This window comes from Natator depressus, chromosome 18 (assembly GCF_965152275.1).
Source record: "Natator depressus isolate rNatDep1 chromosome 18, rNatDep2.hap1, whole genome shotgun sequence".
Taxonomy (NCBI): Eukaryota; Metazoa; Chordata; order Testudines; family Cheloniidae; genus Natator; species Natator depressus.
The window spans coordinates 219,206-243,675 of NC_134251.1; the positions used below are offsets into that span (position 1 = coordinate 219,206).

Sequence of the window (24,470 nt, forward strand, 5' to 3'; positions counted from 1 at the left end):
GGCCATCGGGAGAGGTCCTGGGCGACTGGAAAAAGGCTAATGTAGTGCCCATCTTTAAAAAAAGGGAATGAGGAGGATCCGGGGAACTACAGGCCAGTCAGTCACCTCAGTCCCTGGAAAAATCATGGAGTAGGTCCTCAAGGAATCAATTCTGAAGCACTTAGAGGAGAGGACAGTGATCAGGAACAGTCAGCATGGTTTCACCAAGGGCAAGTCATGCCTGACTAACCTAATTGCCTTCTATGACGAGATAACTGACTCTGCGGATGAGGGGAAAGCAATGGATGTGTTATTCCTTGACTTTAGCAAAGCTTTTGATACGGTCTCCCATAGTATTCTTGCCAGCAAGTTAAAGAAGTATGGGCTGGATGAATGGACTATCAGGTGGATAGAAAGCTGGCTAGATCGTTGGGCTCAATGGGTAGTGATCAATGGCTCCATGTCTAGTTGGCAGCCAGTATCAAGCGGAGTGCCCCAAGGGTCGGTCCTGGGGCCGGTTTTGTTCAATATCTTCATTAATGGTCTGGAGGATGGCGTGGATTGCACTCTCAGCAAGTTTTCAGATAACACTAAACTGGGAGGAGAGGTAGATACGCTGGAGGGTAGGGATAGGATACAGAGGGACCTAGACAAATTAGAGGATTGGGCCAAAAGAAATCTGATGAGGTTCAACAAGGACAAATGCAGAGTCTTGCACTTAGGACGGAAGACTTCCATTCACTGCTACAGACTAGGGACCGAATGGCTAGGCAGCAGTTCTGCAGAAAAGGACCTAGGGGTTACAGTGGACGAGAAGCTGGATATGAGTCAACAGTGTGCCCTTGTTGCCAAGAAGGCATTACAGCATTTTGGGTTGTATAAGTAGTGGCATTGCTAGCAGACCAAGGCACATGATCATTCCCCTCTATTCGACATTGGTGAGGCCTCATCTGGAGTACTGTGCCCAGTTTTGGGCCTCACACTACAAGAAGGATGTGGAAAAATTGGAAAGAGTCCAGCAGAGGGCTACAAAAATGATTAGGGGGCTGGAGCACATGACTTATGAGGTGAAGCTGAGGGAACTGGGATTGTTTAGTCTGCGGAAGAGAAGAATGAGGGGGGATTTGATAGCTGCTTTCAACTACCTGAAAGGGGGTTCCAAAGAGGATGGATCTAGACTGTTCTCAGTGGTAGCTGATGACAGAACAAGGAGTAATGGTCTCAAGTTGCAGTGGGGGAGGTTTAGGTTGGATGTTAGGAAAAACTTTTTCACTAGGAGGGTGGTGAAGCACTGGAATGCGTTACTTAGGGAGGTGGTGGAATCTCCTTCCTTAGAGGTTTTCAAGGTCAGGCTTGACAAAGCCCTGGCTGGGATGATTTAGTGGGGGACTGGTCCTGCTTTGAGCAGCGGGTTGGGCGAGATGACCTCCTGAGGTCCCTTCCAACCCTGATATTCTATGATTCGTTATCAATATCAAATGAAGTGTGATAAACTATAGTTTACAGTGTTGTGGTAGTTGTGTGGGTCCCAGGATATTAGAGAGACATGGTGGGTGAGGTAATACCTTTTACTGAACCAACATCTGTTGGTGAAAGAGACAAGCTTTCAAGATACACAGCTCTTCTTCTGGTCTGAAGACCAGACTCAATGTGAATAATCCTGAATCTGTAAGTCACTGCATGTGTGCGCACACACACACACACAATTTAAACCCTTGTGTATGTATTTTTTACCCTAGCTCACATGGAACAACAGATTTTAACTAGGTATTATAAAGCCTATTATGTTAGTTTTGTGTTTTGGTGACAGTATGTGTTTCCAAAGTGAATGTTCATCTTGTCCAGCAGCAAGCCATTTACTGGGAAGGTGTACTTACCACACATTATACTTGGAGACCAAATGTTTCTACTCTATGAGCTATCTGGCCTCCACTAGTCATAGAAGCAAAAGGGCCTTCCAAGTCTATTGATAAATCAAGGTTATGTAATCCAGCTGCATCAGCTTTTAGATTTTTTTGATGTCAAAACTCACTGTTAGTGATAGACTTGCTGACACCGTCATCACTAAGCAGTCAATAGCAGTGTGATATGGCAACCTTTCAAATAAAAGCACCAGGAAGTGGCTACAGACACTAACATTTAATATGTAAAAACATTAATTTATTCTGTCATTTCTGAGCACTACTTTCTTAGTTATTCCTGGTTTAATCATTACGTTATGATCCCTGGGGGGTACTGGCTGGCTTAGGGTACTCTTATTGGGATACATGGTTCGTTTTACTTTTGTGCAACAGGTTCAAATCTAGGCTAAGTCAGTGTGATCTGGATGCAGTTACCATATGACAATCTTAACACCTGTTCAGTGACCAATGAGGTGGTCTATCTTCAGTTCCTAGAGGACAGGTGTCCACATCACAAGCAACGTAACTGCATTTGGCACCATACTACCCTTATCTCCAGAGTTGGTCCCTATAAATCAGAGCTGAGTCACTGGCAGCGGGTCCTGCATGAGTGAAGCCTGTCTTGTCATTGCAAGAACTATCCCTATTCTGTGGATAGATGGAGGACTTTAGTTTAAAGAGCTGCCAATATGGCACCTTTCGCAAGCATTAATTTCACTCAAATATTGATTTAACACACCCCTTGCCCCAGTTATACGAGACTCCTCAATGGGCAAATATAAATCCTCTTTCACCAAGGATACTTGTAGGCTACTTGTGGCACTTTAGAGACTAACCAATTTATTTGAGCATAAGCTTTCGTGAGCTATAGCTCACTTCATCGGATGAAGTGAGCTGTAGCTCACGAAAGCTTATGCTCAAATAAATTGGTTAGTCTCTAAGGTGCCACAAATACTCCTTTTCTTTTTGCGAATACAGACTAACGGCTGCTTCTCTGAAACTTGTAGGACACTGTTGCTCTCACAGGAAGCTGGGAAGGAGCTATCCCCCAATACAAGGAGTATGTTTTTGAAATTAACACAAAAAGAAATTCGCGATCTAACTGAAGTGTTCATATGGCAGAATACCAACCCCTTGAAGAAGTCGTGTTTGCTTAGCTTTTCCGACTGCACCAACTGATGTAGTAACTGGCCCATGTGATCCCTGGTGATCTGACTCCTCTCGAGAGTAGACTCCACTCCGACTCGCACAAAAATGGGCAGCAGACTCTGTGCATTCAACTCCTCCACACACTGCATTGCTTCCTGTTCAAACAACACAGAGAATCATTTATCTGAATTCTGGGAATCATCAAGACATGCAAGGCAGGAGAATATTCTTCACTAAAACGAAGTCCACAACACTTAATTCTTTTGGCTGAAGTCAATACGTTATTTTGATACACTTTTGTCATTCAGGGAAACTGAAAGGTGAGGGTGCATAATTAACAAAGCCTCAAGACATCCCTGAGGCAGAGAACTCAGTAGGGGTAAAAAAAAAAAAAAAAAAAAAAAAAAGTATTAGATATTTATACAGATCAGAGTGACCATAGTTACAGTTAATAGAATTTTTAAATACTCATGCTTCAGGGAATACACTAGTTGCTAACTGACAGGTGCTAGGAAGAAAATTCTTCAATGGACAGGGTATTCTATTATTGTCCTCTAGAAAGGTTCTCGCCTCTTCCTCTAAAACATTGTTCCACCTCAGTGAGAGGATACTCGACTAGATGGAATTCTGGTCCAATCTGGTGTGGCAATTCCTATGTTATGAAAACATGCTATGTAATGAAGCAGAAAATATATGAATCATATTTGGCAAATGCAACATTTCCTCTATATACAGCCCCTACATTCTGGTACCCACACTTTATAAAATACACAAGTATAATACTCTGAAGAATAGTCAGACAGAAATACAGTAACACCATACTTCTAATATCTGCACTATCATCAGAGAAGAAGCTCTTCAACTGAATGTAAAGTCAAACACAGTAGACTTCAGTGGACTCTTTATGACTCAATACATTTAAATGCCCTTTCTCTGGGATCATACCCTCTGTTGTAGCCCCAGATGAATGTCTGGACTTTCTAGGTGGCTATTTTCCGCAGGTCACAGAGTCTAAGGTAGTCCCAGACTCCATGTTGAGGCCATAGTTTTAAATCAGGTGTATGTTAGTGCCTGACAAAAACAAGGATAATGTGACTAAGGGTTTTTACAATGGACTGCTGGGTCCATGGCTGTACATCCCAGCTGTCACTAGAGGATGCCAAAAAGCTAAATCTGAGTTTTAATTTGATTACAAAGTAAATACTGTGGTTAAACACATGAAGAACCAGGGTGTTTCTACTGATATGTGCCACATCAAAACTCTGTTAAGGTGAAGTTAAGGTTGTAGGCACATACCAGTGGTTGGAGTGCCTATTACATTTCAAGAATGTTGGAGCTAAAAAGCATAAAACAAAACCCTATAATAACCAACCTCAAATGTTTAACCCTTAGGAAATGCAGTTATGGCCGCACTTCTCAAATAAGAACCCAAACTACTTTAACTCTGCCTCCGTAGAAATATCCTGAGAAAATCAGAAAAAGCATACTCCTATATCCAGCCACAACAAACCATTTCATTGTATTAGTGACCATAGAAACTAAAATGCCTTATAATGGGTAAACTTGGAGGTATATCTCAAAAAAAAAAAAAGTAAAGGACTGGAGTTTTTTTTTTTTTTTTTTTAAAGTAAGCAGTCCTCAGATGGCCTATACTAAGATACTCAGTAAATATTCCCTGGTGACAACACTAAATCAAATTTTATTAACTCATGAAATCAGACTTTAATAAGCCAAATATTTGTCCTGGGAGCTAGCTTTTGGATAAGTTGAGTCCTGTACAATAGGATTTACCTCTCCTGCCTGGTTTTTTGGCTACAAAATTTTAGAAGAATTTGGGAACTGTGTTTAATGACTCTATTTGCAGGATGTCAGTTCAGGAATCCCTCATCCTAGTCACTTGAAACTTTGCCGAAAAATGTGCGACAGACCTAGTCTATCAATTCTGAGGACAATATGCTTCTGGATTTTACAGGAGAGGCCAAAATCCAGCTTCAATGGAAACTCATTTGCAACCCTAACTATGGAGTGATGACAGTTGCTCAATAATTCTCAACATTTACTGTCTCTGGAGAACTTTGTTCAATATGTATTATTTCATTTTCCTTGAGATCAGAACAACGGGTTCCTTATAAGTGAATTAAACTTTGTCTAGTTTCCCTAGCTTTCTACATCCAGCATTGACATACTATTATAACAGTGTTGCTCAGTGGTCATGACAGACGTATCTAAAACTTTCTACATACAATACCCAAAGGGGACTATTTTTCCTCTATCGTAAGCAATGGAAGAACCAGAACAGTCGGAGAACTGTGCTAAAGTTGTGCACTGATCTCTTCTATCCAAATTCCAGCAGGTCCCATGTTTATGTTAAAGAACTAAGAACAGGGTGCTTAAAAAGACACTGTTCCTGGAAAGGAAAAAATGCTAAAGATCCCACTGTTCCATGGCTTTCTGGAAGGTGAGGTTTTCATTCTGTTTACCTTATAATCGTTAATGTGCAAGAACTCATCAATGATGGATTTGCACTTTCTCTCCATTTCCTCTTCTGACAGTGATGATTTGTCTTTTACTGGAGCTGAGGGAGTTTCTGGCTTGGCTGGTAATAAGGTAGAGAAAACAGACACTGGATAAACAGGTCATCTTCAGTTCCAAAAAAAGTATTTTTAAAAAAGTATTTAAAAAATCCCTCACGTCTCCTCTCTCAGCCATTCCTGCTGGTTGAACAGAACTCTTGATAGGCACTCTCTGCTGTGATGACTGAAAGAAGGCTGATTTGGAAGTATGACAGGTGTGGGTAAAATAAACAGTTTAGATTCTGTTTTCTGCAGTTTCTCATGATCTGATCATCAGGCATAAATCATTTCTTATTTAGCTTATCTTTCAACTCCATGTCTGCAAATCACCTTTCTCAGTTAGCATAATGCTTGGCAGTGACGTAGGATTTTATACTTTCAAAGCACTTTACAAACATGAAATAATTAATTTTTGAGCTGTGACAGCAGTTCTCACTGAATACTGCAAATTTACAGCACGTTGCCTGTGAATGTCAAAAACCAAAGACAATCTCCCTAATTCCAAAATCCACAGTAGAAAGCAAACCTCCCCAGCCAATCTTCCGGGTCTGGACTTGCCTCCCCTCAAACTCACTTCAGAGAAAAGCCTGAATACACAGAAGGGCTCGCGCACTGTGCTCTGCAAGTTATGACCTTTATTTAGTATTTGTATTGCAGTAGCATTCATGACATGCTAGGCACTGTCCAAGCAAATTGTAAGGCACTGTCCCTACCCTAAAAGGCTCACAATCCAAAGCTTTTACACATGGAACCTTTTCTTAAATTTCCCCAGTATTCTCCCAATACTGGCTCAGCTCCAATGGAGAGAGCAACAGCAGGCCTTGAGCACAGACAAGGTGTCAACAGCCACCAATGTTTCTACTGTTGTGGCATCATGACTTGCTCTGAGCAAGGTTAGGTGGCACAGTGGTAAAGTCGTTGCGCTTTGTCTACACTCCATTTCCCACCACTCGGAAATGTTAAAGTATAGACACAGCCTAAAGAGACAACCAAGACTGGTGCTTAGACACCATGGTGGTAAGAACCTAGAAAGCATCTAAAATAGTCAGAACACGACTAACCAGGGATTCAGTTGTACCAGATCCTGACAGTACACACCCACAACTGAAGTCAGTGGGACATGAGGTGCATAGCACCTCTCAAGAAGCAGAAGTTCTTAGAATTATAGAATATTAGGGTTGGAAGAGACCTCAAGAGGTCATCTAGTCCAATTCCCTGCTCAAAGCAGGACCAACACCAACTAAATCATCCCAGCCAAGGCTTTGTCAAGCCAGGCCTTAAAAACCTCTGAGGATGGCGATTCCACCACCTCCCTAGGCAACCCATTCCAGTGCTTCACCACCTTCCTAGTGAAATAGTGTTTCCGAATATCCAACCTAGACCTCCCCCACTGCAACTTGAGACCATTGTTTCTTGTTCTGTCATCTGCCACCACTGAGAACAGCCGAGCTCCATCCTCTTTGGAACCCCCTTTCAGATAGTTGAAGGCTGCTATCAAATCCCCCCTCACTCTTCTCTTCTGCAGACTAAATAACCCCAGTTACCTCTCCTCATAAGTCATGTGCCCCAGCCCCCTAATAATTTTCGTTGCCCTCTGCTGGATTCTCTCCAACTTGTCCACATCCCTTCTGTAGTGGGGAGAGCAAAACTGGACACAATACAGTAACTCCTCACTTAACTTTGTAGTTATGCTCCTGAAAAATGCTACTTTAAGCTAGTGGAGTCAGAGGGTGGGATATTTCCCAGGGAATGCCTTACTGCTAAATGATGAACTAGCACTCGGCTGAGCCCTCAAGGGTTAACATGTTGTTAATGTAGCCTCACACTCTACAAGGCAGCATGAATGGAAGGAGGGGAGACAGCATGGCAGACAGAGACAGAGACACACACCTTGTGTGTGAGAGAGAGACGTGCATTGCCCCTTTATGTAAGCTGACCCCACTCTAAGTACACTGCCTTTTTAAGTAGATCAGCAAGCTGAGACAGCAGCTGCTGCCAGCAAGCTCCCACTGTCCTGAGTCCTGTGGTGTCCCCACTCCTGCTCGTGGATGGGAGGGGGGGAGGGGGACACCCTGACATTAGCACCCCTCCTGCCCCTTGCACAGCAAGCAGGAGGCTCCGGGGAGCAGCTCAAAGGCAGAGGTCAGGAGGCAGTGGGGGGAGGGACAGCTGAACTGCCAGACAATTGATAGCGTGCTGGGCGGCTGTCGCACAGGGAACTTAGGGGAGTGGGGAGCTGATAGGGGGCCTGCCGGTCCACCCTGGTTCCAAGTCCCCACCAGCAGCTCCAACAGCTGCTCTTCCTGCAACAGGTGGACAAAGAAGGCGGCTGCCAAACAACGTTATAAGGGAGCATTGCACAACTTTAAACAAGCATGTTGCCTAACTGATCAGCAGGGTAACAACGAAACAACGCTAACTGGGACGACTTTAAGTGAGGAGTTATTGTCCTCCAGGTGTGGCCTCACCAGTGCTGAATAGAGGGGAATAATCACTTCCTTGATCTGCTGGCAATGCTCCTACTAATACAGCCCAATATGCCATTGGCCTTCTTGGCAACGAGGGCACACTGCTGACTCATATCCAACTTCTCGTCCACTGTAATCCCCAGGTCCTTTTCTGCAGAAAAGACGGTCACTCACCTTTGTAACTGTTGTTCTTCGAGATGTGTTGCTCATATCCATTCCAATTAGGTGTGCATGCGCCGCGTGCACGATTGTCGGAAGATTTTTAACCCCGCAACACTTGGTGGGTTGGCTGAGGCGCCCCCTGGACTGGGTGCTTTCATGGTGCCGGATATATGCCCCAGCGCCCTCTCAGTTCCTTCTTGCCGGCTACTCCAACCGAGGGAAAGGAGGGCAGGTTTGGATGGATATGAGCAACACATCTCGAAGAACAACAGTCACAAAGGTGAGTAACCGTCTTTTCTTCTTGGAGTGCTTGCTCATATCGATTCCAATTAGGTGACTCCCAAGCCTTACTGAGGCGGTGGAGTCAGAGTGAGATGTCGTGGAGCGAAGGACCGCTGAATCAAATGCAGCATCACCCCTGGACTGCTGAATTATCGCATAGTGGGTGGCAAAGGTATGCACCGAAGACCAAGTCACTGCCCTACATATCTCCTGTATGGGTACATGTGCCAGGAAAGCAGAAGATGAAGCCTGAGCCCGCATGGAGTGGGCGGTAAGGTGCGTAGTTGGGACACCAGCCAAGTCATAGCACGCACAGATGCATGATGTGATCCAGGACAAGATGCGCTGGGAGGAGATCGGAAGGCCCTTCATTCGGTCTGCCACAGCAATGAACAGCTGCGATGTTTTCCTGAAAGGTTTCGTTCCCTCAATATAGAAGGCGAGGGCCCTGCAAACGTCCAGGGAGTACAGCTGTTGTTCCCGTCGAGAGGTGTGCAGCTTCGGGTAGAAGAAGGGGAGGAAGATGTCCTGGTTGAGATGGAAGGCAGACACTACCTTAGGGAGGAAGGCAGGGTGGGGTCGCAGCTGTACCTTGTCCTTATGGAACATTGTATACGGTGGTTCCGAAGTAAATGCCCTGAGCTCAGACACGCCTTGCTGAAGTGATAGCTACGAGGAAGGCTGTCTTCCACGAAAGATACAGGAGCGAGCAGGCGGCCATTGGCTCGAACGGTGCAGCCATGAGTTTGGAGAGGACCAGGTTAAGATCCCACGTAGGGACTGGTTGTTGAATTCGTGGGAACAGGCGCTCCAACCCCTTGAGAAATCTGTTGACCATGGGATTGGAGAAGACCCAATTGGAGAACGCCCGTTTTCGGCCGGGTGGAAAGCCAAAATAGCTGCCAGGTGCACTCTGATGGATAATATTGCCAAGCCCTGCTGTTTTAAGGACAGGAGGTAGTCCAAGATGATAGGTACTGACGCCTGTAGCGGGGCTATATGACTCTGAGCACACCAGCAGGAAAAACGCTTCCACTTGGCTAAGTACTTGGACCTGGTAGAGGGCTTCCTGCTTCCCAAAAGGACCTGCTGTACCAAGCGAGAGCAGCACAGCTCAGATTGAGTTAGCCATGCAGCATCCATGCTGTGAGGTGAAAAGATTGCAGGTCAGGATGACAGCCGTCCGTGGTCCTGAGTGATCAGGTCTGGCCACAGCGGAAGTGAAATTGGAGTGTCCATCGACAGCTCTAGGAGAGTGGTATACCAGTGCTGTCTGGGCCATGCTGGGGCGACCAAAATCAGACGGGCTCTGTCCCTGTGCAGCTTGAGCAGGACCCGCTGGACTAGTGGGAATGGAGGGAAGGCGTAGCACAGGTGATCCTTCCACTGTATTAGGAAGGCGTCCGACAGGGAACCCGGAGAGTGTCCTTGTAGACAGCAGAACACTTGGCATTTCCGATTCTCGCGAGAGGCAAATAGGTCTATCAGGGGAAAGCCCCACTTCAGGAAGACAGAGTGGATGATGTCCAGGCGAACCGACCACTCGTGAGTCTGGAATGATCTGCTGAGGTGGTCTGCTAAGGTGTTCTGGACTCCTGGGAGAAACGACGCCACCAGATGGATTGAGTGGGCTATACAGAATTCCCACAGACGAGTGGTCTTCTGATAGAGGGGGGACGACCGGGCTCCCCCTTGCTTGTTGATGTAAAACATGGCCGTTGTGTTGCATGTGAGGACTGCAACACAACGGCCTTGAATGCGCTCTCAGAATGCCTGACACACCAGGCGCACAGCTCTGAGTTCCCGTACGTTGAAGTACAGGGATATCTCTCCTGCCAACCATAGCCCCTGTGTATGGAGGACCCCGAGGTGGGCTCCCCATCCCAGGGATGACGCATCCGTGACTAGGGACACGGAGGGCTGCGGGGCGTGAAATGGCACCCCTTCGCACACTGATTTGGGGTCCAGCCACCAGCCTAGAGAGGCTAATATCCCTGGCGGGATGGTAACCACCGTCTTCAAGCTGTCCTGACCTGGGTGGTATACTGTTGATAGCCAGGCTTGGAGTGGACGTAGTCGCAGCCTGGCGTGCATGGTCACATACGTGCAAGAGGCCATATGTCCCAGGAAGCATAGGCATGTTTTCACGGTCAAGGTTGGGAAGTTTTGCAGGCTGTGGACGATGCTCACCAGGGATTGGAAGAGTGCTTCCGGCAGAAGTGCTCGGGCTAGGCCTGAGTCTAAGACTGCTCCTATGAATTCTATCCTCTGGGTTGGTACCAGAGTAGATTTTGCAACATTGAGCAGGAGGCCCAGTCGATTGAACATGTTCATGGTGAGCTGGACAAGAGACTGCACCTGATTCCTGGAGTGGCCACGAATAAGCCAGTCATCAAGGTATGGGGAACACTTGGATCCGTTGTCGACGAAGGGAGGCAGCCACAACAACCATGCACTTGGTAAACACCCTGGGGGCCACTGATAGGCCAAAAGGAAGGACAGTGAATTGAAAGTGCAGTTGATTGACCACACAGCGAAGGAAGCGTCTGTGCGCTGGGTAGATCGCAATGTGGAAGTACGCGTCCTTCATGTCGAGGGCGGCGTACCAGTCTCCAGGATCTAAGGAAGGAATAATGGTCCCGAGAGAGACTATGTGGAACTTCAACTTTACCATGAATTTGTTGAGTCCGCGTAGAGTCCAGGATGGGCCGAAGCCCAACCTTGGCCTTGAGGATTAGGAAGTAGCGGGAGTAAAAACCCCTGCCCCATGACTCTCTTGGAACCTCCTCTATAGCCCCCACAGCTAGGAGTGATTGGACCTCCTGTAGAAGAAGGTGCTCATGAGAAGGGTCCCTGAAGAGAGACGGGGTAGGAGGGTGGGAGGAGGGGGAGGGGGAAAGCAAATTGTAGAGAGTAACCCCTTTCCACCGTGCGAAGGACCCAACGGTCTGATGTTATGTGAGATCCCGCACGGAGGAAATGGGAGAGACAATCTTGGAAAGACGGGAAGGATCCTGAATGGAGACTGGTGCTCCGTCCTCGGGCGCATCTTCGAAAGTTCTGCTTAGGCCCAGCCGATGGCTTGGGAGGGCCCTGGCCTTGGCTGGCATGGTGGCCAGTTTGTAGTCTTCTACCACCTCGGCAGCGTCTTCTAAAGAAGTCCTGTTTTGGCCGAGGGGGAGGGTAGGACCTCTGAGGCTGCGGTTTGAAGGGCCTTCTCTGTGTTACTGGGGTATGCATTCCCAGAGAGCGCATAATAGTTCTCGAGTCTTTCAGACTTTGCAGCTTTGAGTCTGTTTTGTCTGAGAATAGGCCCTGGCCATCAAAAGGTAGGTCCTGGAGGGTCTGCTGCAACTCTGGTGGTAAGCCAGAGATCTGCAGCCACGAGATGCGGTGCATGGCTATGCCCGAGGCCAGGGTCCTAGCCACCGAGTCCGCTGAGTCCAGAGAAGCTTGCAGGGAGGTTCTGGCCACCTTCTTGCCATCCTCCACTAGAGCCCCAAATTCCTCTCTGGACTCCTGTGGAACCAACTCTTTGAATTTCTCCATAGAGTGCCACAAATTATAATCGTATCTGCTCAGGAGTACCTGCTGGTTGGTCACCCTGAGCTGCAAGCCTCCGCAGAGTACACCTTGTGCCCAAACAAGTCTAGGCATCTAGCGTCCTTCGATTTAGGCGCCAGGGCCTGCTGACCATGCCGTTCCTTCTCGTTGACTAAAGCCACGACAAGGGAACACGGTTGGCGGTGCGTGTAGAGGTACTCGTACTCCTTTGAGAGGACAAAGTACTTCCTTTCCACCCCCTTGGCCATAGGTGGAATAGAGCCTGGAGATTGCCAGATTGTCTTGGCATTGGCTTGTATAGTCCGTATGATGGGAGGGCCACCCTGGACCGTGCCTCCCTGGACAGAATGTCAACAACTAGGTCCTCTACCTCCACTACCTCCTCTACCTGGAGGTTCATATTGTGCGCCACCCTGCGGAGCAGCTCCTGGTGTGAGCGGATGTCCATAGGAGGACGGCCCGAAACCGTAGTCCCTGCCACTGCCTCATCAGGTGAGGACGAGGAAGATACTCCCAGGATTAAGCAGGATTAAGGGATCCTGTGTGGGGTCCTCATGTGGAGGAACTTGTTGCCCAAGGTCCACCACGCTAGGGACGTGGGCCTGTGTTGGCGCTGGAGCAGTCCCCTCAGAACTCCCGGGGGGAGGGGGGGCAAGACACAGTGGCCTCCGGTACTCGGGGCTCCGAAGGGGCGGAATGGGAAGCCCCCGAAGGAACCCCTTGGGCCTGATTGTATGCCCGGGGGTCCAAAAAGACCACTGCGGAAGTCCTTGGCCCAGGTCCTGGCCTTCGTCCAGCCTCTGGCCTGCACCGTCCTCGCCCTGGTCCTGGGCGTGGTGGCCACCTTGTGAGTGTGACAACGTGGAGGCAGAGCGAGACAGCCAAGGCGGTGCCCAACTTGTCGGTGCAGAGTCCCCCAGTGCTGTACGGTGCCGGGGACCGGTGGTGTGATGTAGAATGGTACCGAGACGTCTATCGGTGCCTGCAGTCGTATCGGTACTGGAAGCCTGATCTGGATCTCGACAGTGACCTTCGATGAGATCGGCGCCAGGATCGGCTCCAGGTTGAGCGCTGCTCTGACCGGTACCGGGAGCGGTGCAGAGCAGAGTGTCCAATCGGTACTGGCCGTACCGCGATTCAGATCTTTGCAAGCCGGAGTGGCGGCGTGAGTACGACCGGCACCGAGAACGAGATCAGTGCCGGGACTGCAAGCGACGCTGTGAAAGGTGCTGGGACCAAGATCGGGACCGGGATTGGTGCCGCCCTGCTTCATTCGGCGACGGCAGTCGTATCAGGGACGGTTTTCCCTTCGACGGCACTGCCCGCACCAGAGGTGCCGCCGGCTGCAGGGGAGTCGGCTCTGTGAGAAGGTCTCCGGCATGGAGGGCAGCCTTAGCTCGATCGTGGTGTGCACTGGGGAGCTTATATGCACCGGACTCGACGGCCCTTGCGGCACCGGAGTCAATGGTGCAGGAGCCGTTACTTGTCCTGTGAGCTCCAACAGTGGACGCGGCTCCGACTGCGGTGCGGGAAGTGTCAGTGGCTGTCGAACCGACAAAGAAGAAGCAGTCAGCATCTGCTTGGGCTGCTTCTTCTTCTGGCCTGGAGACAGGGACTGGTGCCGCGGTGGTGGAGGTTCTGGGGGGGCCTTCCCGCGCCGCAAGTCTTTATCAGAGTCCGAACGCGGTGCCGGACCAGTCGGTGCTGCAGGGGCACTCCGCACTGAAGACGACGCCGAGTCCCGGTGTGCAGAGGAAGGGACCGGGCCAAGTGCCGCCTCCATAAGGAGCTGCTTGAGTCTAAAGTCCCGCTCCTTTTTGGTCCTCAGCTTGAAGGCTTTGCAAATGCGGCACTTGTCCGCTTGGTGGGATTCCCCCAGACACCTTAGGCAAGAGTCATGGGGGTCTCTCGTTGGCATCGGCTTCAGGCAAGCTGAGCAGGGTTTGAAGACCAGAGACCCAGGCATGGGCCCCGGTACCGAGACGGGGGAGGGGGAGAAGACTCCGCTCCACCATACTAAGTACACTAATCTAACTACACTAATTAACTACTAACAAGTATAAACAACTATTAACAACTATTAAGAACTAATTACAACTATTAACAGGTACTAAGAGAGAAAGCTAGGGAAAGTGGAGATCAGCTATGCTGCGCTCCACAGTTCCAAAAATCGTCACGGGCGATAAGAAGGAACTGAGGGGGTGCTGCGTCGGCTGGGGCATATATCCGGCGCCATGAAGGTGCCACTCCAGGGGGTGCATCAGCCGACCCACCGAGTATTGCTGGGGTAAAAATCTGCTGATGATCATGCACGCGGTGCACACACTCCTAATTGGAATCGATACGAGCAAGCACTCGAAGAACTGCTGCTTAGGCAGTCGGTCCCCAGCCTATAGTGGTCCATGGGATTCTTCCTTCCTAAGTGCAGGACTCTGCACTTGTCCTTGTTGAACCTCATCAGATTTCTTTTGGCCCAATCCTCCAATTTGTATAGGTTACTCTGGACCCTATCCCTACCCTCCAGCGTATCTATCTCTCCACCCAGCTTAGTATCATCTGCGAATTTGCTGAGGGTGCAATTAATCCCATCATTCAGATAACTGATAAAGATGATGAACAAAACCGGCCCCAGGAACGACCCCTGGGGCACTCCGCTTGATACTGGCTGCCAACTAAACATCGAGCCGTTGATCACTACCCATTGAGCCCGACAATCTAGCCAGCTTTCTATCCACCTTATCGTTCATTCATCCAATCCATCCTTTTTTAACTTGCTGGCAAGAATACTGTGGGAGACTGTATCAAAAGCTTTGCTAAAGTCAAGATATATCACATCCACCGCTTTCCCCATATCCACAGAGCCAGTTATCTTATCATAGAAGGCAATCAGGTTGTCAGGCATGACTTGCCCTTGGTGAATCCATGTGGACTGTTCTTGATCACCTTTCTCTCCTCCAAGTGCTTCAAAATGGATTCCTTGAGGACCTGCTCCATGATATTGCCGGGGACTGAAGTAAGGCTGTAGTTCCCCGGGTTCTCTTTCTTCCCTTTTTAAAATATGGGCACTATATTTGCCTTTTTCCAATTGTCTGGGACCTCCCCCAATTGCCATGAATTTTCAGAGGTAATGGCCAATGGCTCTGCAATCACATCAGCCAACTCCCTCAGCATCCTTGGATGCGTTAGATCTGGACCCATGGACTTGTGCATGTCCAGCTTTTCTAAATAGTTCTTAACTTGTTCTTTCACCACTGAGAGCTGCTCACCTCCTCTCCATACTGTGTTGCCCAGTGCAGCAGTCTGGGAGCTTCCCTTGTCTGTGAAGACCAAGGCAAAAAAAGCATTGAGTACTTCAGCTTTTTCCACATCATGTATCACTAGGTTGCCTCCCCCATTCAGTAAGAGTCCCACACTTTCCCTGACCTTCTTCTTGTTGCTAACATACCTGTAGAAACCCTTCTTGTTACCCTTCACATAGTTCATAGGTTCTGGCCCAGGCAGATAAAGTTTGAGAGTTAAAGGCCTTCCACTGAAAATGCTATGCCTCAGCATTCCATCCTGGGACCATTAACAGAAGCATCTTGGCTAGTCTCAACTGTTGAGAAGGTGCAAAGACAGCAAGGTGGTGACTGGGCAACCAGGACTCAGCCCCGTTTTTATTCCTTAGTTGTGTCCATTACCTTGGCACCTTACAAAAATTAACACAAACACAATATCCAACAAAAATAGTTATTTCTAAAATGACCACATCCTGCTGCTAGAAGGTTCCAACAATCAATTAAAGGTCTAGCCAAACAGATGACTCTTACACTGTGCCCGAACCTCACCAGGCTTGGGATCTGACCAACCACCCCAGGCAACAGGCTCCAGATACATGAGATCAGAACTGAGACTATATCTTCCACTGCTCCTAGGGAGAACTATCCCAGGAACTGACAGCAAGAGCAACAAGACGTGAGTGGAAAAGGCAATTATACAGAAAATTGGGTCTCAGTTACTTTTGCAGACAAATAAAATGGTTACTAACCTTTCGTAACAGTTGTTCTTTGAGATGTGTTGCTCATGTCCATTCCATGTTAGGTGTGTGCATGCCACGTGTATTGTTGCTGGAGATTTTTCCCTCAGTGAGGTCCATTGGGCCGGATCTAGCACTCTCTGGAGCCATGTCTTATGCGGTGATATAAGGGGTGCCGCTGACTCCGCATCCTCTCTCAGTTCCTTGTTGGTTAACTCTGACAAAGGGGTGGGAGGGTGGGTTATGGAATGGACATGAGCAACACAACTTGAAGAACTACAGTTACAAAAGGTTAGTAACCATTTTTTCTTTGAGTGCTTGCTCAAGTCCATTCCATATTAGGTGACTCACAAGCAATACCCAAGGAGGTGGGCTTGGAGTTAAAGGACATACTGATTACAACACTGCTCTTCCGAAACTGGCATAATCTCAGGCCTGTTGGGCGATGGTGTAGTGGGATGCAAAGGTATGCACCGATGACCATGACCGGCTCCGCAGATGTTCTGGATTGGGACTTGTGCAAGGAATGCTGCTGACGAAGCCTGGGCTCTTGTGGAATTAGCAGTTAAGATGGCCAGAGATGGGATATTCGCCTGCTCATAGAAAGCTCGAATACAGGCCGTTATCCAGGATGAGATCCTTTGGGTTGACACAGATAGCCCTCTCATTCTTTCTGTGTGCATGAACAGTTGAGTGAATTTGTGGGTTTAGTCCTCTCAATATAAAAGGCGAAGGCCAGGCTAATATCTAACAAGTGAAGCTGTCATTCCTCAGAGTTTTTGTGAGGTTTCAGGAAGAAGACTGTTAGGAAAATGACCTGGTTGTTATGGAATTGAGACATCACCTTTGGTAGGAAGTCCTGATGGGGGCGCAGTTGGACCTTGTCCTTGAAGGAGAACACGGTGTACTGTGGGACTGAAATAAAGGCCTTGATCTCAGAGACCCTTCTGGCTGAGGTGATTGCCACCAGGAAGGTGACCTTCCAGGAGAGAAATATCAGGGAGCATGATGCTAACGGCATGAAGGGGGGATCCATGAGCTTCGACAGAACCAGGTTTAAGTCTCATTGGGGAGGCTGGCTTGCGTATCTGAGGGCAGAGTCTTCCCAGCCCCTTTAGAAACCAGACCGTCACCTTGTGGGAGAACACTGACCTGCTGTTCGCTGGAGTGTGGAAGGCTGATATGGCTGCCAAATGCACTTTAATAGATGAGAGGGCCAGGCCCGCTGTTTTAGGTACAGCAAGTAGTCCAAGGTAGACCGAAGGGAAGATTGAGATGGAGAGAGAGCACATTCAGAAGCAACAGAAGAAATACTTTCACTATTCGGCACTGGTAAGGCCACACCTGGAGTATTGCGTCTAGGTTTGGTCCCCCCACTATAGAAGGGATGTGGACAAATTGGAGAGAGTCCAGCGGAGGGCAACGAAAATGTTAGGGGGCTGGGGCACATGACTTATGAGGAGAGGCTGAGGCAACTGGGGTTATTTAGTCTGCAGAAGAGAAGAGTGAGGGGGGATTTGATAGCAGCCTTCAACTATCTGAAAGGGGGTTCCAAAGAGGATGGAGCTAGGCTGTTCTCAGTGGTGGCAGATGACAGAACAAGAAGGAATGATCTCAAGTTGCAATGGGAGAAGTCTAGGTTGGATATTTGAAAACACTATTTCACTAGGAGGGTGGTGAAGCACTGGAATCTCGATCCTTAGAGGTTTTTAAGGCCCGGCTTGACAAAGCCTTGGCTGGGATGATTTAGTTGGTGTTGGTCCTGCTTTGAGCAGAGGATTGGACTAGATGACCTCCTGAAGTCTCTTCCAACCCTAATATTCTATGATTCTATGACTTGGCCAAGTAGGCAGCCCTGGTGGAAGGCTTTCTACTGCCTAGCAAGATCTGCCGAACCTGTTCCAAGCAGGCCTGTTCTTCAGGGTTCAGCCATGCAGCATCCATGCAGTGAGGTGAGGTCTGGATGAAGTAACCAGCTGTGGGCTTCTGAAACCAGGTCCAGACAGAGTGGGAGTGAGAGTGGAGCTGCCACCGAGAAATCCAGGAGCATGACGAACCAATGCTGGCGTGGCCATGACGGTGCTATCAGAATAACTCATGCCTTGTCCTGTTTGATTTTTAGGAAGACCTTGTGAACCAAGAGGATTGGGGGAAAGGTTTACAGGTGGTGGCCTATCCACAAGAATAGCAAGGTGTTGGAAAGGGAGCCTGGGTTGTGTCTGCACAGTAAACAAAACTGATGGCATTTCCTGTTCTGCCTGGCGGTGAACAGCTCCACCTTGGAAGATGAATCTGGTAATCTGTGGGTGAAGGGACCACTCGTGGTGGGAGAAGGATCTGCTGAGGTGCTCCACCAATACATTCCTGGCTCCCAGGAGACGTGACGCCTCGAGATGGAGTGCTTCGTGCAGACGTCCCACAGACAGATGGCCTCCTGACCCAAGGCCAAAGATCAAGCCCCTCCCTGCTTGTTGATATAAAACATGGCTGCAATATTGTCTGTAAGGACTTGCACCACCTCACCTGAGATCTGGGGGAGGAACACTTGGCATGTTAAGCATACCTCCCTGAGCAACCTGTTGTTTATGTGCAGGGAGAATTCTTCTTGGGACCAGAGGCCCTGACTCCTGACGTTGTTAAGATGGGCACCCCACCCTAGGTCAGACATGTTTGAGATTAAGGTTATTGATGGTTGAGGGGTAACAAAGGGCACCCCCATCATTACTAATCTTGGGTCTTTCCATCAGCTTAGGGAGCGACCATGAGCACTAAGTCCAAGTGGTGTCTGCTCAGGGAGTAAACTGATGCTAGCCACATCTGGAGGAGCCTGATGCACAGCCTTGCATGCCGAACCGCATAAGTACAAGCCACCATATGATCCAGAAGCTTGAGGCACACCCGAGCTGTCATGACTGGGTGGGCCATGACCTTGGATATCAGGTCTGACATGGTCTGGAATTGGGTAAATTCCCCAGTAAATTCTGTTCTCTGAACTAGGACAGGAGTTGACTTCTGCTCATTTATCAGCAGGTCCAGCGCTCTGAAGGTGGCTCGGACTATGCTGATGCTGTTCTGTACTAGAGCCTGCAACCGACCTTTGATCAGCCAGTCGTCAAGGTATGGGTAGACTTGTACGCCTCGCTGCCTGAGGAAGGCTGCTACAACCACCATACACTGTGAAAATCCGTGGGGCTGCCGATAGGCCGAAGGGGAGGGCAGTCAATTGGTAGTGGTGTTGACCCACTACAAACCTGAGAAATCTTGTGTGGCCACGGAAGATAGAAATGTGAAAGTATGTGTCCTTTAAGACCTGGGCGGCGTATCAGACTCCTGGACCCAGGAAGGGAATGATGGAGGCCAGGGAGACCATGGGGAACCTTTGTTTACTGAGATATCTGTTGAGGCCATGCAGGTCCAAGCTGGGCGGGGCCCTCTTTGTCCTTTGGGATTAGGAAATACCGGGAGTAAAACCCCTTCCCACTCAAGTCTTGAGGAACTCCCTCCATGGCCCACATACGTAGGAGGGACTGCACCTCCTAGATGAGGATTTGCTTGTGAGAAGGGTCCCTGAGGAGTGATGGGGATAGGGGGTGGAAGGGAATTGCTCAGGACTCAGTGGTCTGATATTATGAATGACCATGCCGGGCTGAAGGGTGACAGATGGTCCAAAAATAAAAGGGGAGGTGAATCTGAAATGGTGACTGATACAGGACCCTCGGGTGCACCTTCAAAAGGCCTGCTGGTGGCGCATATGCTTGGTACCGGTGGTGGGCTTTCGGTGGCACATAAGGGTCCCCTTTGAACTCCAAAGAGGAGTTTTCTCCTGGCAACCATGGTGGAGCAGTACCTGCTTCTACCTCCATATATGGTGCTAGGGTTCCGGGGACCAGTGACACAAGAGATCGGGACACTGGGATCAGGGAAGGTTTGCCCAAGAAGGAGCTGAGAGGCTTGGAGCCAGGAAGCCACCTTATGCTCCTTGTTCCCTCCTGCTTACAGATGCTGGAGCTGACAGGCACCCCATTGGGGTTGGCAGGACGGGCAGAGAAAGTAGGTCCGTAGCCAACTGGAAAGCCTCTGGAGTCAATGACACCATCAGACCGCTGGTACCATGGTGGCTTCCTGGTGTCGGCTGAGGGTTCTGCACAGGACTCAATGCCCTAGGCGGAGTTGACAGTGCCAGCATGAGCCCCGAAGCAGAAGAGTGGCCCAGCACAGGTCTCACTATGCTTTCTTCCCCCCGCTTATCTCTCTTCTGCACCGGTGAGCACCCTCTGTTGGTGTGCTGCTTCTTGTGCTTCTTCCTTGGCACCAGAGAATTGGTGAACGGTGCTGCAAAGAGCTCACTGCCAGGGGAGCGCTTCGCACCGACACCCAAGTATGCAGCGCTGAATCAGAGTGTCTTGGTTCTGAGACTGGTCTGAGGACAGCTTCCAAGAGGAGAGTCTTCAGCCTGATGTCTCTGTCCTTTTCAGTGCGAGGTCTGAAGTCCCAACAGATCTGGCACTAGTTCCTCACATAGGTTTTCCCCAAGCACTTAAAGCAGCTGGAGTAAGAGTCACTTAAGGACATAGGTTTACCGCAGGAGGCACAAGGCTTGAAGCATGCCTGGCCCTGGGGCGAAGATGTCTTTCAACGATAGGAACTATCTATTTACACTAACTATATACACTACCACTACTTGTAGAAACTATATACACAAAACTATATAACTAAGATAACTACGAACCAAGGAGGAGTTCAAAAACCACTGGAAAGAAGCCTTGCTGCAACAAGAAGGGTCGTTCCAAGAAACGTTATGAGCAGTAAGAACGAACTGAAAGAGTGTGGGGACGGCAGTGCCCCTTATACTGGCGCATAAGCATGTGGCTCCACAGGGCGCCAGAGTCGGCCTAATGGATACCACTAAGGGAAAAATCTTTGGCAACGGTGCAGGCAGACACTTACATGGAATGGACATGAGCAAGCACTTGAAGAAGAAACTGTATTTTTACTTATGTGAAACCAAAAGGCTGTTGGTGAGCAAAGATGACAATAAGAGGAGAAATGTGTAAATCAGCTGAGTTATAAAACTTTGGAAACAGGGTTCAGCTACAAAAGCTCTACTGTGAGTCACTGTGGGGAAAAAATCCACAATGACACACAGAGAACTGGAGTACTTGTGGCACCTTAGAGACTAACAAATCTATCTAAGGTGCCACACGTACTCCTTTTTGCGAATACAGACTAACACGGCTGCTACTCTGAAACACAGAGAACTGTCACTTATATTGATTAATTCTCCTGTAAACATTTCTGCACATTCAGAAGGATTCCCCTGTATTAATGAGCTCCAGGAGTGCTCACCTAGCACTCATGGAGGAGTCTCTCACCAATTTCCTTGGCTTTGTTCCTGTCTGTCTCGGTGATGTTTCTCTCCATATCCATGCCACCTGTTAGCTGCTTCACTGTCTCTAGCATCTCTCGCCGTTGTTCTTCTTGTGCCTGGTTGCCTAGCAGCAGCTCTTTATTGCTGCTCCCGCGCAGGAAGGTATTTGGACGGGTGACTGAAGATGGGAGTGGTTTGTCATTCTTCTCTCTGCCTGTGCTCCCACGACTAGAAAGTGAAAACACACTCATATGGAAGGCTCTTATCCTCTTACTGCTAAAAATTAACACTGGACACATTTCCCATAACATTCTAAAAGCAGCTGGGTAGCTGTCTCTTATACAGTCTATTTGTTACAGAAAAAATGAGAAAGTAATTTAATAGTCAATGAAAGTTATTTTTAATACAGTTCAACTGTACAGACTGTGGTCAATATGCAGCCTGTGGATCCCCTCACCTTTAAACCTGTGGTGTGGCCCTCAGATGCTTGATCCAACTGACGAATGCATATACACATGCACACAGGGGAGGGGGAGGGAGAGCATATGTGTCATAGTGCACATCTGAAACAAAACACCCTGAGGATATACTACACTTCTGTAGGTTCAAAACACAGTGAATTTTATGTTAAAGTAATGGCACCATTTCACTGTGAAGTGGCCTGACTGGTATATTCTTTACCTATGCATATATTGAAGTATAATTTCAAAATAGCAAAATGCTAAACACTGGGATTTCTGACGGATAAACCCTAGGAATTATGTTAACATTTTAATTAATTATTTGGAAAAAGGAAGATTATACTGATGTGGAAAAATCCCAGATGAGACAAAATTATTTACGACAGTCAAGATTAGAGAAGACTGTGGGGAACTTCAGAGGGACTTAGGTGAATGGACAGCCTGATGGCAGATGAAATTCATTGTTGACAAATGCAAAGTTATGCACATTGGAATGAATAATTGGTCAACTTTACATTAAGGGTACATTAAAGTAAACAGTTTATAATAATTTAATAAATAATTAATAAATACTATAAGCACGTTACAGATATGAGTAGTATGTTTTATAGCTAGTTATAAACATAATGGTAGAAAGTGTTATACGTAAGCAACTGACAGACGTGTTGGACCCGATAACCTTCTACAAAAATTAATCATTTAATACACCTATCTTAATAATTTATTAACCCTTCATAAACGATAGTAAAAGCTTTGTTATCCGGCATATTGGGGGATGAGGGGTGCCGGTAAGTCAAAAATTCTGGTTAACTAAGAGGGAGGAAGTTTGAGTGTGGGAGGGGGCTCAGGGATGGGGGTTGGGACGCGGGAGGGGTTTCGGGGTGCCGGATCCGGGCGGCGCTCACCTCGGGTGGCTCCCCACAAGTGGCGACATGTCTGGAGAGGCATGGCCAAGCAGCTCTGCATGCTGCCTCCACCTGCAGGTGCCACCCCTGCAGTTCCGACTGGCCGAGATCAATGCTCCTAGGTGGACGTGTGGCCAAGTGGCTCTGCACGCTGCCTCTGCCCGCGGGCACCGCCCCTGCAGCTCCCATTGGCTGCGGTCCCCAGCCAGTGGGAGCTGTGGAGCCAGTGCTCAGGGCAGGGACAGCACACAGAGCCATTCCTCTGCCTAGGAGCACAGACGGGAGCTGCGGGGAGCTGCCAACGGGAGCTGTGGGGGCGGTGCCTGTGGGTGGAGGCAGCACACAGAGCTACCTGGCCGTGCCTCTCTGGACATGTCGCTGCTTGCGGGGAGCCACCCAAGGTGAGCACCGCACGGATCCGGCACCCCGAAACCCCTCCTGCGCCCCAACCCCAAGCCCTCTCCCATACTCAAACTCCCTCCCAGAGCCCACACCCTGCAACCTCTCCCGAAATGCTGGTTCATAGAGCTTTCTGGTTTGTAAAGTGCTGGAGAACACAGCTTTTCCTGTATTTATAAATGCACCCTTAACATAAAGTGTGACCTTTGGAACAAATGATACATATAGATAGGTTCTAAATTAATTTTAACCACTCAGGAAAAAAGACCTGGGCATCACTGAGAGACAGCTCAATGGCCACCTCTTCCCTATGTGCGGTGGCAATAAAAGTAGCAAATAAATGTTAGGATGCATAAATACTGGAATGGCAAATTCTGTTGGCTGACTGAATCTTACCTAGTTAAGGCCCTGCGAGAGTCTAACTCTGAGGATACAGAAGAAGAAGATACAGACGACACTGGGGGCTGCAGTGCAGAAAATCTGTTCAAACTAGTGGCACTTGGTCGTAAGGACTCTGCAAGAGATTGCAAAAGAAGATGTAGGGAACAGTGATAACATTGGATTATCAAGGACACAGTGCCACAAAATAATTTAAACAATCTTCCATTATTCCAGAGTTGATAGCATGGAAAACCTGTGGAAAAGGGCTGGCTTGACTCCATTTTATTCTTGCTTCTCATTACCATCATGGCATGCAGGGCTCATTCATAACTTTTATGATTTTTTCTGATTCCTAACACTGAATGCATGCCTGATTCTCTTTCTTGGCTGGATTATCACAATGCTTTATTTACTGGATAAACTGGGGTACAGAGATCTATTGGGATCCCTAGGGTGTATCTTGTATTCCACTCCATTAGCATTCCTGGATGGAAACTCTGGAAAACCAGGGAACTGCTAAGAGTTTTGGGGGTTAATTCTCAGCCACGGTTCAGAGGCAGATCAAGGAGGCACTATCAGCTGGGTGCTAATTAAATGCACCTGAGCCTAATTCAGACAGAATATATATATATTCACCCACAGTGAATACCCAAAGGGACTACACAGCTCAAAGAACTCCAGTTACTATAATGTAAGTAATCTTTCTTGTCCTGCTGCCTTCTGCTCATGTAACTGCAAAGCAGTAAACACAGAAAGAATACTAAGTACAATCTACAAAAGGATATAGGGTAGCACCAAAATTTCTTCCGAATGCCCTGTTCTGGGGCTTCTGGTCAGCATCATCTCCTAGTTGCTCTCAGCAA

The 24,470-nt window shown here is 48.3% G+C and overlaps 1 protein-coding gene across 21 annotated transcripts in view; it reads right to left on the minus strand.

The window, feature by feature from the left end:
* The window catches only part of LOC142000734 (eukaryotic translation initiation factor 4 gamma 3-like), a 235,551-nt gene that overhangs the window by 41,563 nt on the left and 169,518 nt on the right, over positions 1 to 24,470 (minus strand). For 11 of the 21 annotated variants that reach the window (XM_074975237.1, XM_074975240.1, XM_074975232.1 and 8 more), the window contains 4 exons: positions 23,623 to 23,740; positions 21,466 to 21,689; positions 5,510 to 5,625; positions 3,012 to 3,184 (listed from right to left, as the gene is read on the minus strand). In XM_074975237.1, coding sequence (XP_074831338.1) covers positions 3,012 to 3,184; positions 5,510 to 5,625; positions 21,466 to 21,689; positions 23,623 to 23,740 — 631 coding nt within the window. Of the gene's footprint in view, positions 1 to 3,011; positions 3,185 to 5,509; positions 5,626 to 15,344; positions 15,396 to 21,465; positions 21,690 to 23,622; positions 23,741 to 24,470 lie in introns of all 21 variants that reach the window. The other 10 variants (XM_074975238.1, XM_074975227.1, XM_074975226.1 and 7 more) reach the window with 1 other exon arrangement.